Consider the following 12,820-nt stretch of genomic DNA (forward strand, 5'->3'; position numbering starts at 1 on the left):
GCGACCAGGAAAGCCAAAGCGCGAAGCCCTTCAGCAGCACTTCACTCTCACTTCTTCTCTCCTACTCACCAATTTTCGATCTAGTCAACCTTAGGTCGACCGCCACCATGACGGTCGGTGAGGATCTTATGAAGCTTCCAGACGAGATCCTGCTGGATATTGCACTCAGGTTTGCCGGCCGCAAGCGCAACAAATATTTGATGAACCTGGCTCTCGTCGACCGCCGTTTCCGTGCCATCGCACGCGAAGGCCTCGTTCGAATCGGCATTGTTACACTGTCTGGCCTCCCCCAGTACATTGAGCTGCTGGCGCAACATCCACACTGGGCCGGCCACATCACTCGTCTCGAGCTCGGAAAACACGACTGGACAACAGGATGGCTTGGACGCTGGAATATGGCTCGGTTGAGCGCTGAGGCACTCGCTGCATGCGACGACACCATCGACCGAACATGGCCGCTAGGCGAACGGGAGCGCTTAAAGCATGATCTTCGTTCTCACTGGGATTACACTGGCATCTGCCTCTGCATGCTCATTGGCATGTTGCCCAACGTGAAGGAGCTCTCTGTCGGGACCAGCTCTTTCCAGATGCAGTTTATGATGCGTCTTCTTAACATCCGATGTCATCTTCACCGGCGCGACGAGTCCGCAGAATCCCTGGGCTTCCAGCATGTTGCCAACCTCCTCGCAGAGAAGCTCCACGTCTTGAAAATATCTCGCGAATCCCCAACCGGGCTCCACGAGACGGAGAGCATGTTCGACACACAATCCCTCTCGAAGCTCAAGTTTCTATCCATCTCGGGAGAGAGTCTTACTCCGTCGCGAATAGCGATCACTAGCCGGCTCGTTAAATCAACACTATCTCCAAGTCTCGAACACTTGCGCATATTCTACGATTGGAAAACCTTCTCTTTAGGTTGGCTGAAGCAGCTGTATAATTCCAGAGAGTGCTTCAATGGTTTGCGAGTCGTCCAGTTGTACTTCAGGTGCACCTTTGAGATGTTCATGCAATATGTCGACGTCCCCGTGTTTAAGATTGAGTTTCTGTATTTCTTGGAAGCCTGGAGCAAGACGGCGGTCTCCTTCGAAACGTTTTTCGTCCTTCCTGGGCGGCCCGCGGAGGTGGAGGAGCCATCCAACTTCGGTAGACATTGCCTCTTTGCCCCCTTGGAATCCCTCCTAAGGCCACGGCCACCCACCGATGGATATCTGTTTGGTCGAGCAGCACAGCGCTCCAACAGGACAGAAGAGCAACGCGGGTTGTGCTAGTCGGCGGGGTCTAGCAAGACGGATACTGCTAAACTGCAGGCCGAAACGGTGCTGAACGAACGGATCAAAAGGCGTACTATAGTATGGCGTGCTTGGCTTAGAGCTACTGGTAGCGCATCAGTAACGAACATGTCAAGGGATTGGTGAATCAGGGCGACATATCTTTCTTCTTATGCGGCGTTCTTGGGCACAACCCATCATCAAAAGCAAAATGGTCGTTCTTTTCCATCGCAACGCATGAGACCCGCTGATGAGGATCCCAACAAGGAAAGACGATCTCGCCGCACTTGCCACGAGGCGTCAAAGATGTGTATTATTGACATCTGAGCGTTCATGCGCTTTCTCGCCTCAACCTCCTCTCCACTGCCTAGGTATCGCGCACGCTCTTGTCAGTCGTCCGGATCATCCTCCCGAAGCCGACCAGCTCGCGATGCCACGTCAGGCCAAGCTCCCACACCAGAGAGCGGGATCGCTAGGGATGCGGCGGGGATGCACGATCTACCGTCGCGCTCCAAAGGCATCGAAGACACGTCGAAGGCCAATCCCGCGGTTGGGCTGCGCTGGTCAGCAGCCACGCAGGCGGGACGCGGGCGCGCGGACGGCGGGTTGCGCCATCATTCGACAGCATGAAGGAGCCTGCGGCCGTCGCATTTCACACGCGCTGGCTGGAGGATTGCAGCGGGCGGTGAAACGCGCTGACATGCCGGCGGTTGAAAATCGAAGGCAATTTATTAGGCGAGGCGTGGTGCGGTGTCGCCCGATCAGGAAGGAGCTGCCCCCCGGCACCCGTGGCTTTGGTAACGCCCACTCGATTCCCACAGCGCTGGGTGGTTTTGCCTTCTCCACGAGCCCGACACAGGAACCTCGACATCTCGAGACTGGCCCGACGACATGTCTCTGACCATTCCTGTGCCCCCGCGCGACACCAGCCCGCCGTCGTCCGTCGAGGCAGTCAGCCCGCGCTCCATCATCGAGGCCGACGTACGTACGATGCAGTGCAGAGCGCAGCTCTCGCCGCCCGTCGAATCCAGCTAACCGCCGTCTTCATGTAGTCCGACCCCTCGGATGGACTGGAAAGCTGTGACACGTTGGTCTTCCCTGCCTGCCTGCGCTCCAATTGCCCCTGCTGACAACTCTCAGGAGCACCAAGTCAGTCAACCAGAGCATCTTCGACTTTGTACGCGAGAATGGCAGGACCTACCACCGCTACCAGGCCGGCTGTAAGATATACCAATGAGACACGTACCCTGCCAAATGACTGACGGACTCGTAGCGTATCCTTTTCCCAACGACCAGGTACTTCCCGCCCCAAGCCCGCTCCTGCGCCCGCCCGCGGACCTCCATCGCTGACCACTGCGCATGTAGTTTGAGATCGAGCGGATGGACCTACAATTCGAGATTCTGAAGGTGCTGTTCAAGGGACGCAATTTCTTCGCGCCACTAAAGGACCCACGCAAAATATTCGACATTGGCACAGGAACAGGCAAATGGGCGATAGAGATGGGTACGTGGCTATCACGCATCTGTGGAGCGACAGGCGCTGACAATCGCAGGCAATACGTTTCCAAAGGCCGAAGTAGGTCGCCATAAGACCCCCAACGCGCTTCTCTGACGTCTCTTCAGGTTACAGGAACAGATCTCTCACCCATCCAGCCCGAGTGGTAGGCATATCTGTGAAACACACAGTAACTTGACTGAACTAACTGTCGCAGGGTACCGAACAACGTCAAGTTCGTCATCGACGATGCCAACGAAGAAGACTGGATGCTAGATCCTATGGACTACATCCACACTCGCCTCCTGGCTGGCAGTTTCGAGGACTTTCGGGACGTCATCGCGAAATCGTTTCGCTACTTGAAGCCTGGTGGCTGGATGGAATCCCAGGAGATGATGACAACAGTTTATTGTGATGACGGAACAATGAGCCCAGATTTCGCTTTCGCAGAGTGGACGCAGACGCAAGACCAAGCTGCCATGAACCTCGGGAAGCCTCTTCGCATCGCAAACAAGCTGAAACGCTGGTACGAGCAAGCCGGGTTCGTGGATGTCCACGAGGAAGTATTCAAGCTGCCCATCAACTCGTGGCCGAAGGATCCGCAATTCAAGATGCTCGGCCGGTTCAATGAGACCAATCTTCTCGACGGGCTGCAAGCTTTCAGCCTTCAGCTGTTCCAGAGAGGCCTGAACTGGACCAAGGATGAGATCGAAGTCTACTTGGTCCATGTCCGAAAGGCGCTATCGGATCGGAATGTGCACGCCTACCACAAGATGTAAGTGGACCTTTACCACCCCATCTACGAGGCTCATGCTGACGGGGGAAGCTACGTGGTCTGGGGGAGAAAGCCAGAAGAAAACGAACTCGGTGTTCCAAGCCCGCCGTCTCAGCCTACGTCCTAACGAGTCGCCTCGCATAGTTTCTGATGTACACGCATAACGAATTTCCTTGCCTTCAGTCTTCAGCATTTCAGCGGTGCAAAAGCGGTTCATCGGCGGCTATTTCCGGAGTTTTCGTCATTCGCGCAACCTCGCACTTTCGAAGGACTTCTGGCATCGGTGGAGCTAGGCGTACTTTCTGTTCTTCGCATCCATGCATTAAGCACATCGGGGGCCTTTTGCTGTTTCCAAAAGCCGATTCTACAGTCGGACATCGTCGATTCTGTTGGATAATGGACCGAATTTGAGCGTTGGAGTACGAGCATGGTGTTCATTGAAGATTGGCACAAGCAATTGAATACGGAACGAGGTTTGGAACCCAGCAAATGTTATATCATGTTGCTCTTGGTTATTATTAGCCCATCCCGCTTTCCCCTTCCCCCATCTCCAGTCCCTAATACCCCACGCGGCTCCCTTGCTTCGACGTTCTGCAGGGACGAGCCCGCGACGGCGGCATCTTTAGGGCCTTGATTCACCCTGAAACGCACAGTTCCCGACAACCGGGACACCCGACTCTTACGAATTCGTATTTCAGCATACTTTCAGCACACATTCCTGCAGGGACACGTTTCTGACTGGAATGCAGGGCTTGCACGTGATCGAGCGATTGCCCAGCATCTCCGACACTCCGAATTGGTCAGGTCTTCTTATTGGTCGCTTCCGCGGGGCAGAGATAAGGGCCAAGCGATCATCCCGCGCAGGACGGGAGCTAATCCCAACACTGACGACGATGCATCCAGGCACGGAACGGCTTCTTTGAGCTCTTGGAAAATGTCAAGCTTCGGACTCCATATGGCCAAGAAATGAGGCACAGGTAAGAAAAGCCCTGGAAAGCTTCTCTCGACGCAGCAGTATTTCGGAACGTCTTGCGGGGTTTGCGATGCTGGAGCTGACGTTCACGGCTTGGCTGCCGTAGGATCTACCCGGGGAGAAGATAAGGATATAGCGGTCGACGAATGAAGGTGTCGACGACCGATAGGACTGCGAAGGCCTTCAGCATGCACAGTACGATGATGTAGGAGGATCGGGTAACATTTGGGATGGGCTTCGCCGCGGAAAAAGCGGTTCGTGAGCGTTTATATAGACCCAGGAGCCATCTGAATTTCTGCTACTGATAAGGCCCACAGAAACGTAGAAAGCGCCAGCGCTACTGGATGTGCAAGATAAGCGGATCAACAATCAGGCTGTTCGCTGGCCAATGGTTCCCTTGATGCCCTCGCCAGCTTTTCTTCTTCGGACGAGATGGCTATCCAAGCTCCCAGCGCATTCATGATTTCAGTTCACGATCTCTGATTGTCTGCATCTAGCTTGATGCCAACTCGCATCTTCTGAGCATCAAGACCGTCCAAGCAAGCCACCCGTTGCATCTCGACCCAGCCACCATGATATCGATGCTCCCATAGCCCTATCTGCAAGCATTCGCCTCGCGCTTGTACCGTTCTAGGGGCCGCCACAACCTCTCCAATGGCTCCCACACGCAGACCCCGGTCGATGTAGGGATCGCAGTATGGGACGGATCTTCCCCGCGGAATTCGCATGATCCCCTTGGCTATTTCATCGGAGATGCTTGACTTGCCGGCACACGTCAGTGGTCGCGTTTGGCGGAGTATTAATATCGACTTGTAAGTCGCACGGGCTGAGTTGTCTGTCTCTCGCTAGCTCTTTCACGACTTCAGAGGACTTTAAAACGCGGAGCGAGAGCTACGAGCTATTTGCATAGCTCAATCGCGGTCAAGATGGTCAATTTTTCGCTCCTCTGGGCGCACCCCGAGATCAACCCCATCAACAAGAAAGCGCGATCAATCCCGTTCCTCAATCCTGTCTCCGACCGCTATGGCCGCGTCTTCTTCTTCTCATGGTTCGGCTTCATGATAGCATTTTGGTCGTGGTATGGTGAGTGACATCAACCCGCATACTGCTTATCTCGCAGCATCCCTACACGCGCGCTTGCTAGGAAGATTGCTGATCCGGGGCATGCAGCCTTCCCGCCTCTCCTGGCGGATGTCATCGCGAAGGATATCCATATGCAGCAGTTCCAGGTTGCGAACTCTAACATTATCGCACTGACGGCTACGTAAGTTTTTCTTGCCAATGTAACCGTAGGGCCATGACTAACACGTTCACAGGCTAATCGTTCGTCTTGTCGCTGGTCCCGCCTGTGATCACTTCGGTCCAAGGAAGACCTTTGCTGGCTGCCTCCTTGCTGGTGCCGTTCCTACCTTTCTCGCCGGCGCCGTGTTCAATGCCTCTGGACTCTACGCTTTGCGCTTCTTCATCGGTATTCTCGGCGGCTCCTTCGTTCCCTGCCAGGTCTGGACGACCGGCTTCTTCGACAAGAATGTCGTCGGCACCGCGAACGCGCTGACAGGCGGCTTGGGCAATCTTGGCGGAGGTGTCACATACTTCGTCATGCCCGCCGTCTACAGCAGCCTCGTCCGTGACGGCCTCGCGACCCACAAGGCCTGGCGTGTCTCTTTCATCGTGCCCGGCATCCTGATCGTCTTCGTCGCTCTTTGCCTGCTCCTCCTCTGCGACGACACGCCTACCGGCAAGTGGAACGACCGGTTCGCTGCTGCAGAAGAAAACATACGCCGCCACTCGGTAACCGGCGTCGTTGACGTGCCCGGCACTGTTACAGATGTCCCAGGCAACATCACCGACGCGCCCATCCCCGTCGACAAGGAGCGCGAGCACTCCCTCGGCACCGCCTCCGACGAAGAGAAGCCCCACGGCTGGAAAGACAACGAGCACCAGACGACCGACCAAGAAATGCTCGACACAGCCCGCGGCGAAGTCATCCAGAAACCCTCGTTCAAAGAAGTCGCTTCCGTGATGATCAGCCCGCAGACCATCGTAACCGCCGCCTGCTACTTCTGCACCTTCGGCGCCGAGCTGGCCATCAACTCCATCCTAGGGAACTACTACATGAAGAACTTCCCGACGATGGGGCTCCAAAACACGGGTAACTGGGCCGCCATGTTCGGCCTCCTAAACGGCGTGACTCGGCCGCTCGGCGGGTACGTAAGCGACCTCGCATACCGCCGCACACACAGCGTCTGGGCCAAGAAGGCCGTCCTACACAGCTACGGCATCCTCACGGGCGTCTTCCTCATCGTCATCGGCGTGCTCGACTCCAAATCGCAAGCCACCATGTTCGGCCTCGTGGCCGGCATGGCCATCTTCCTCGAGGGTGGGAACGGCGCTGACTTCGGCCTCGTGCCGCACGTCCACCCTTATGCGAACGGCGTCGTGTCGGGCTTCACTGGCGCGGCGGGCAACTTCGGCGGTGTTGTCTTCGCTATCATCTTCCGGTATAATGGCAAGGACTATGGGAAGGTGTTTTGGATTATTGGCGTTATGACTATTGGGATTAATTTGGCTGTGGCGTGGATTAAGCCGATTCCGAAGGGGCAGGTTGGTGGGCGGTAGTCGGTGGGGAGAGGGGAGGCGTTAGAGGGCAATGAATGGATCATTCGGCATGTTGTACATGTATACATGATGGGTGGGTGCGGAAAACGGGCGCGGCGTTTTGTGTCTGAGATATCCAAGTTTTGTACTTTGACGTACTGGAGACTGTAACGAGCATTTATGATTGCATTTGTCTTGCTGCGGGTATATCCGATGACTATTTATCTCCATCACGACTTACCATGGCCGACTTGTCGCAGCCAACAGACCCGGTAATCCTGCATAAATTCTTCAACTTGCCAGCGCCAGAGGAATTGGCGGATAGGATATCCTCCTGTCGAAATGCGGAAGCATGGAAGAAGACTGTACGTTGCCCGATTCTCCCGCCTAGCCCGAAGCTTCGCCTTCTGGACCTAAACAATGACTGCCTCAACGTTATCGTCGACCTTGCCCATGACATTGGCAGAAATGCCGTAGAGGTGGGCTGAGGAGGGAACGCTTAAGCGAGTAGCGCTAAGCCGATTTTGTGATGCCGTACGAGCACCCTAAAGGCAGCCTTTAACCGTGCATGGCTGAGATATAGGCAGCGGAATCTTTCTTCTATTCCTTCATATGCAGCTATAGAAGGCGACTAGTGGCAGACTCACAGTTCTCGCTTTTGCCGCGAGATGTTCGAATCAAAGCGAGAATGGGCGTGACGTCATATGCTGATGGAATGCCGGAAGGGGACCGGAGTTGAGGAGCGCTGGAGACGATTATAAGCTGACCTTTGCATCGTGTGTGTTCTCTAGGACGCAATTCTTGTTCGGCTCATATCCTATCCTGAAGTTCTTCAGGCCATCATCCTTCACCATGGCTCAACCTCCTTCGGACTTCCCATGGCACCCAATCCCCTCCTCCTCTTCGGACTCGACATGCAAAGTGTACCTCCTCCAAGCGGGCGGCCTCGCCGTCCCGGAAGCCCTCACGCTCTTACCGGGTCCCAACGAGCCGAACGCCTCGCTTGACCCGAAGAACCCGGAACCCTACTCCAAGAAGTTCTACGCCCCGGACTACGTCTTCCTAATCAAGCACCTACCCACGGGCAACCACTACATCTTCGATCTCGGCATGCGGAAAGACCTGCACAACCTGCCTCCCAGCGTCGTTAAGGGCGTGCTGCCGGCGTTCGACTGCGAGCCGAAATCCCCAGCCGAGATTCTGAAAGAGCACGGGAGTCCAGAGCAGCAGCCTGAGCACGTCAAGGCAGTCATCTTCTCGCACATGCATTTCGACCACGTGGGCGACGGAGCGAAGGCTGGGTTCGCGAAAGCGGAGCTCTGGATCGGTCCGACGTGTTGCACCTATGCGCGGCCGGGGTATCCGGAGGATGAGAAGCATTCTGTGTTGAGTGAGGACTTACCTATGGATGGCAGTAGGAGGATTGTAGAAGCCTTCGTGTCAGATGCGCTTCTTGAGAAAGCGGGAGATAAGAGGGTGGGCAAGGTTGCACAGGCGAAGTCTGAGGGTTTATATAAAGCTGTTGAGCTAAGGGATCCCGGCGATAAGGGATGGATTGGGCTGGGGCCTTTCGACCGCGGCTTCGATGTCTTCAGCGACGGTGTGGCGTACATCATCGATGCCCCGGGACATGTGGCTGGGCATCAGATGATGCTTGTCCGCGTCAAGACGAACGCATCCGGCGATGATGATTTCGTGCTGTTGGCTGGCGATTCCTATCACCATCCCTCGCTATTGAAAGATCCGAGACTGACCGCGCGACCGCCGTATTCGAAGAGCTCGATGCATTCCGATCCCGAGGTTGCCATGGACACTATGGGCCGCGCGAAGACGATGTCAGAGAAGGTCAATATCTTGGTCGTGGGCGCTCATGACCCAAGTGTCGGGGAGGCGATTGCTCCAGGGCAGAAAGAGATCATGGGCCTCGTGGAGTTGAATGACTGGCGCCGGAATGGGTGGAAGAAGCCTCCCCAAGCATCTCTCTAGCAGGGAAACAATTCCACGCGTTTTCTCCTCGCCGTCTTCCACGTCTTTCTGCATGAACTCCTCTTCCCCTGTGCCCATGCCGCGGCTCGCCCAAACAACCACTCCACCAGGAACCCCTACAAGCTTGCGTAGCCTCAGGCTTCACCTCCCATCCGAATCACCCCAAAGCCACGTACCCTGAACCTCCACCTCTCCATGCACCACCCTTATCGCACAGCGCCGCCCATCCACGCAAGCCCAAACCCTTCTCCCGCCAAGCCGACGCAAGCTCCAGCAACCTGGAACACACGCACTTGGCTCGAAACACCCAAAGCTTGACCATCCTCGGCCGAGGGGTCCCTAACCCGCAAGGCTGACCCGAGAATACCGAGCCCCGCGGGCCCTGCTTGCTGTCGTTCCATGCACGAGCGGCATCCGGAACCATGGCGCCAAGAGGTGCGTCTCAAGAGCAGGCAGGGCAGTGGAATAGCCGCAGGATTTGCCGCGGCGACGGGCAGTGTTTTGAGTGGCTTGAAGCGTGCTTCGCAGTTGCGGCGGCGCATGAATGGGAGTGGCGTGATTGTTGCTTCCGCGGAGGACATCTGAGAAGTCTTGGGCGCTCAGGGCTGTTGCAGGCAAGACTTGTCGCTCATTTCTCAGTCTCCTAACACGTGGGACTTCCTGAGATATCAGGCCATCGGCGTTCTTGGGCGGCTCAAGTCACGTTTTGAATCTGCTTCAAATTTTTTTGAATATTCGTAGAGTGTCTACTACGGAAGTGGGTGGTTCTAAGGTATCGTGATGATGGGTCGATTCCGAAATCCCAGGAAAGCCGCTTGCAGCCTTCTTAAGATTAGGGAATGGAATGGGGGTACAGTACTAATGATGATAATACGCTGCAAAAACCGACGACAAGACACGTAGATCGAACAACAACACCACCAACCATGATGGGAGGATGGGGAAAATGGGGGATAGAGGTAGAAGTAATATGTACCGGGTGATAAGTGTCGAATTCGCTGTTTTCATCGTTCTTCCTTCGCGCAAAATGCAGAGTGAATCGCCTCCTCTAGATAGAATACTGAGACGCACTGAGTGCGCGACTAGAAGTTCTCCTTACCCCACACGAAGTTGAAGCCGGGCTCCGAGTACATGTTACACTTGATGTGGAGCGTGGAGCCGAGCACTTTGGGGCCGCAGAAGAAGACGCCTGCTTCGGCGGGCGCGTGGATCTTGCGGATCGACTTGAAGATCATGTCCCAGTTGGGGCGGCCGAAGTTGGTGGGGGCGCGCAGGCCGGTGATGGCATCTTGCTCGGCATTGGCGTCGTTGATCATGATGTTGGTTGCGTCGTCGGCCTTGATCTTGGCGGTAAGGTACTGGGAACTTCATTAGCTCTTCGTCCATCTTTATTGACAGGTTGGGTGGACTTACAGTGTGGATCTCAATGTGGTCCTCGAGATCCTGCGCCTCGATGGCCAACAGCAGCGACCTGAACCACTCGAACGAGCCGAAATCCCTGCAAATCCAGAAGAAGTAGACCTTTCGGAGTCGCGTTCTGCCCTGCGGGTAGTTCATCCGGTACCAGATGCTCTTGAGGATGGAAGCGAAGGGCGTCACGCCGATACCGGCGCCGACTAGCACAGCGATTTCGAACTTGAACACGTCCTCGGATGCGGATCCGAAGGGTCCGTCAATGTACACTCGCGGAAGGATCTGTCGAAGAGCGACTTCCTCGCCACTGTCCTTTCCACCTTTTTCGCCGCCAGCCTTCTTCTCCAGATTGCATCCCAGCGCCTTTGCAAATGATCTCGTGAAGTCTCCGACTATACGGATATGGACAGAGATGTAGTCCTCCTCAGGTGCGCTAGTGAGCGTGAACGGATGGTATTGCCAGATAGAGACCTCGGGGCAGCACAGAAAGATGTACTACGTTTGTTAGCAATTGTAGGAACCCGATGGCGACAAGGAAACGTACCTGACCGGCCTGGGTCTTGGTGTGCTCCTTCTTGATCTGCACCTCGACAACATTACTGGGATGCTGAATGACCTTGGAGATGTATGTCTTGTGCTTTCCACGGATTTCGCGGGCGACTCTCTCTCCCAGGTAGGCAAATCCACCATACATCCAGTATTCCCAGAAGACACCGATTCCGGCACAGAAGGGCGCGAAGTCGGGCTTGATCATGCAGAAGGCTCCGTGGATGGACCAGAAGATGAAGAAGATGACGAAAAGATGGTGCGTGTACCAGAATCGCTCGAACTGGGCTCGTCGCGGCTTCTCGGCCGCAGTGAGCGCCATCGCCATCAGCGCAATCAACATGATGTATCCCGTCCATCCGGGGCCCGTCAACAGATTTGCGGCGATGAATCCCTTCAAACCCAGGTTGTTGACTTGCGCGAATACCCACAGATTCCTCCAATGCGCAATCGTGTGCACCCACGAGAAGAAGACGATGGACCAACCGACGAGCTTGTGGAAGGTGATGTTCTTGTCGAAGGGGATGATGGTGTTCAAGGGCGTCCGCCGGGCCATGGAGATCAGGTTTCTGCAGACCGGGAAGAGGATGAAGGCGATGTCGACGTGCAGCGTTAACGCTGCGGAGCGCGCTATGGGGAATGTGAGGCCGAAGATTGCTCGGACGCCGATCGAGTTATCCTTCAGCCCGTAATGCATCATGCCGAAAACGAAGACGAAGACATGCAGGATGAAGAAAACGAAAACGAATCTGGAAAAGTTAGCATACCCGAATAAATGGCGGGGTTGCGAGGTCCTACAATCGCCGGTAACCCTCGTTGACCATCCATCTGTCAACCTTCTCCTTGAAGTAAAGCTGTCGCGGCCTCTCGTCCGACATCTCGCCGGACATGAGCATTCGAGTGAGCGGAGGCCATCTTGACCGCTCTCGGCCTGTGAGACTTGAGTAGGCCGACATGTTGTGGGATTAGGTGGAGTGCGGCGGGAAGGCCAGTATTAGATGTCGCCGATCTTCAGAGCCTGCTGAACGTGGCCAAAGTATACAAGAAAGAGTTCAAGGAATGACCAAAATCTGCACAGTGAGTGATTAGTATACGGGCGGTGGCGTTGAGAAAGCCATGGGTATGGCGAGGGTGGTGACGGTTGGAGAGACTTACTAGCAGGTGTGCCCGCACTGAAGAATAGAAGGTACAGGAGAGAGTACGACCGGTTAAAGAAGCACCGGCATGAAAACGGAGGCTCTCCAAAGGGGAAACAAAGACTATAAGCACATGCACGGCGGGAAGGGCTATCAGAGGAGCGGGGGGCAACAGTTAGGATATCATTGCAGCGCCATGTGGGTACGGGTCGAGGCCGCGTGGAGAAGGAATCAAAGCTTAAGGCAAGTAGCAAAATGGTAGCAGAGATCGAACCACCTTCGCGACAGGAGGAGATAGGCGGGCTAAGTGAGCGTATCGCAAGGGGGAGGTGCGGCGCCCAGAGTTCGAGCGGCCCAATGGGGAGCCAGAGGCGGCCCGAACAGGCCTAGCCAGTCCTCGTGAAACCCGACAAGAGATGGCATTTTTGCGCTGGACAGGCAAATGGCAGTGGACTTCGGCGCCGCGACGTCTGAGGGGTGTCGCAAGATGCTGGTTGAAACGTACGCGAGTTTCAGGGACCAGGGCCGGCGCCTGTACGGGGCTCGGCGGCCCTAACCGCTTCGAACATCAACCTCCACCGTCCTCTGACGTTTTCTCACACTTCGTACCACACGCCTCGCCCTCGCAAC

The 12,820-nt window shown here is 55.6% G+C and overlaps 5 protein-coding genes across 5 annotated transcripts; 4 read left to right on the plus strand and 1 right to left on the minus strand.

Moving 5' to 3' along the window:
* Window positions 1-107: 107 nt before the first annotated feature.
* BU26DRAFT_510970 (uncharacterized protein) lies at window positions 108-1,268 on the plus strand (the record flags this gene model as incomplete). The annotated part of the gene is made up of 1 exon (XM_033827265.1): window positions 108-1,268. The coding sequence occupies one exon, from the start codon at window positions 108-110 to the stop codon at window positions 1,266-1,268; it is 1,161 nt and encodes a 386-aa protein (XP_033677036.1).
* Window positions 1,269-2,119: 851 nt separating this feature from the next.
* BU26DRAFT_524673 (S-adenosyl-L-methionine-dependent methyltransferase) lies at window positions 2,120-4,044 on the plus strand. Its single transcript, XM_033830337.1, has 9 exons — window positions 2,120-2,249; window positions 2,321-2,355; window positions 2,409-2,488; window positions 2,542-2,564; window positions 2,634-2,772; window positions 2,822-2,844; window positions 2,892-2,929; window positions 2,981-3,538; window positions 3,590-4,044. Exons 1-9 carry the CDS (start codon window positions 2,160-2,162, stop codon window positions 3,663-3,665), a joined length of 1,062 nt encoding a protein of 353 aa, XP_033677037.1. The 5' UTR covers window positions 2,120-2,159; the 3' UTR covers window positions 3,666-4,044.
* Window positions 4,045-5,338: 1,294 nt separating this feature from the next.
* BU26DRAFT_164028 (nitrate transporter CrnA) lies at window positions 5,339-7,228 on the plus strand. The gene is made up of 3 exons (XM_033820179.1): window positions 5,339-5,594; window positions 5,682-5,775; window positions 5,828-7,228. The coding sequence occupies exons 1-3, from the start codon at window positions 5,438-5,440 to the stop codon at window positions 7,128-7,130; spliced, it is 1,554 nt and encodes a 517-aa protein (XP_033677038.1). The 5' UTR covers window positions 5,339-5,437; the 3' UTR covers window positions 7,131-7,228.
* A 457-nt stretch (window positions 7,229-7,685) lies between these two features.
* Window positions 7,686-9,198, plus strand: BU26DRAFT_164119 (uncharacterized protein). The gene has a single exon (XM_033820181.1). It carries the CDS (start codon window positions 7,962-7,964, stop codon window positions 9,093-9,095), a length of 1,134 nt encoding a protein of 377 aa, XP_033677039.1. The 5' UTR covers window positions 7,686-7,961; the 3' UTR covers window positions 9,096-9,198.
* Window positions 9,199-9,926: 728 nt separating this feature from the next.
* On the minus strand, window positions 9,927-12,261 carry BU26DRAFT_164117 (uncharacterized protein). The gene is made up of 5 exons (XM_033820180.1): window positions 12,210-12,261; window positions 11,853-12,124; window positions 11,053-11,803; window positions 10,509-11,003; window positions 9,927-10,453 (listed from the first exon to the last, which is right to left on the minus strand). Exons 2-5 carry the CDS (start codon window positions 12,008-12,010, stop codon window positions 10,178-10,180), a joined length of 1,680 nt encoding a protein of 559 aa, XP_033677040.1. The 5' UTR covers window positions 12,011-12,124; window positions 12,210-12,261; the 3' UTR covers window positions 9,927-10,177.
* Window positions 12,262-12,820: the final 559 nt, after the last annotated feature.

Source organism: Trematosphaeria pertusa, assembly GCF_010094035.1.
Source record: "Trematosphaeria pertusa strain CBS 122368 unplaced genomic scaffold BU26scaffold_21, whole genome shotgun sequence".
NCBI classification, from domain to species: Eukaryota; Fungi; Ascomycota; class Dothideomycetes; order Pleosporales; family Trematosphaeriaceae; genus Trematosphaeria; species Trematosphaeria pertusa.

Bases quoted from the DNA above. Each gene is read 5' to 3' on its own strand.
- BU26DRAFT_524673 (XM_033830337.1), top strand. From the start codon at position 2,160: ATGTCTCTGACCATTCCTGTGCCCCCGCGCGACACCAGCCCGCCGTCG. The intron at 2,250-2,320 runs GTACGTACGATG...GTCTTCATGTAG, and splicing joins GCTCCATCATCGAGGCCGAC to TCCGACCCCTCGGATGGACT. The intron at 2,489-2,541 runs GTAAGATATACC...ACGGACTCGTAG, and splicing joins CCACCGCTACCAGGCCGGCT to CGTATCCTTTTCCCAACGAC.
- BU26DRAFT_164028 (XM_033820179.1), top strand. From the start codon at position 5,438: ATGGTCAATTTTTCGCTCCTCTGGGCGCACCCCGAGATCAACCCCATC. The intron at 5,595-5,681 runs GTGAGTGACATC...CGGGGCATGCAG, and splicing joins AGCATTTTGGTCGTGGTATG to CCTTCCCGCCTCTCCTGGCG. The intron at 5,776-5,827 runs GTAAGTTTTTCT...ACACGTTCACAG, and splicing joins ATTATCGCACTGACGGCTAC to GCTAATCGTTCGTCTTGTCG.
- BU26DRAFT_164117 (XM_033820180.1), bottom strand. From the start codon at position 12,010: ATGTCGGCCTACTCAAGTCTCACAGGCCGAGAGCGGTCAAGATGGCCT. The intron at 11,804-11,852 runs GTAGGACCTCGC...TAACTTTTCCAG, and splicing joins AACGAGGGTTACCGGCGATT to ATTCGTTTTCGTTTTCTTCA. The intron at 10,454-10,508 runs GTAAGTCCACCC...TGAAGTTCCCAG, and splicing joins ACCACATTGAGATCCACACT to TACCTTACCGCCAAGATCAA.
- BU26DRAFT_164119 (XM_033820181.1), top strand. From the start codon at position 7,962: ATGGCTCAACCTCCTTCGGACTTCCCATGGCACCCAATCCCCTCCTCC.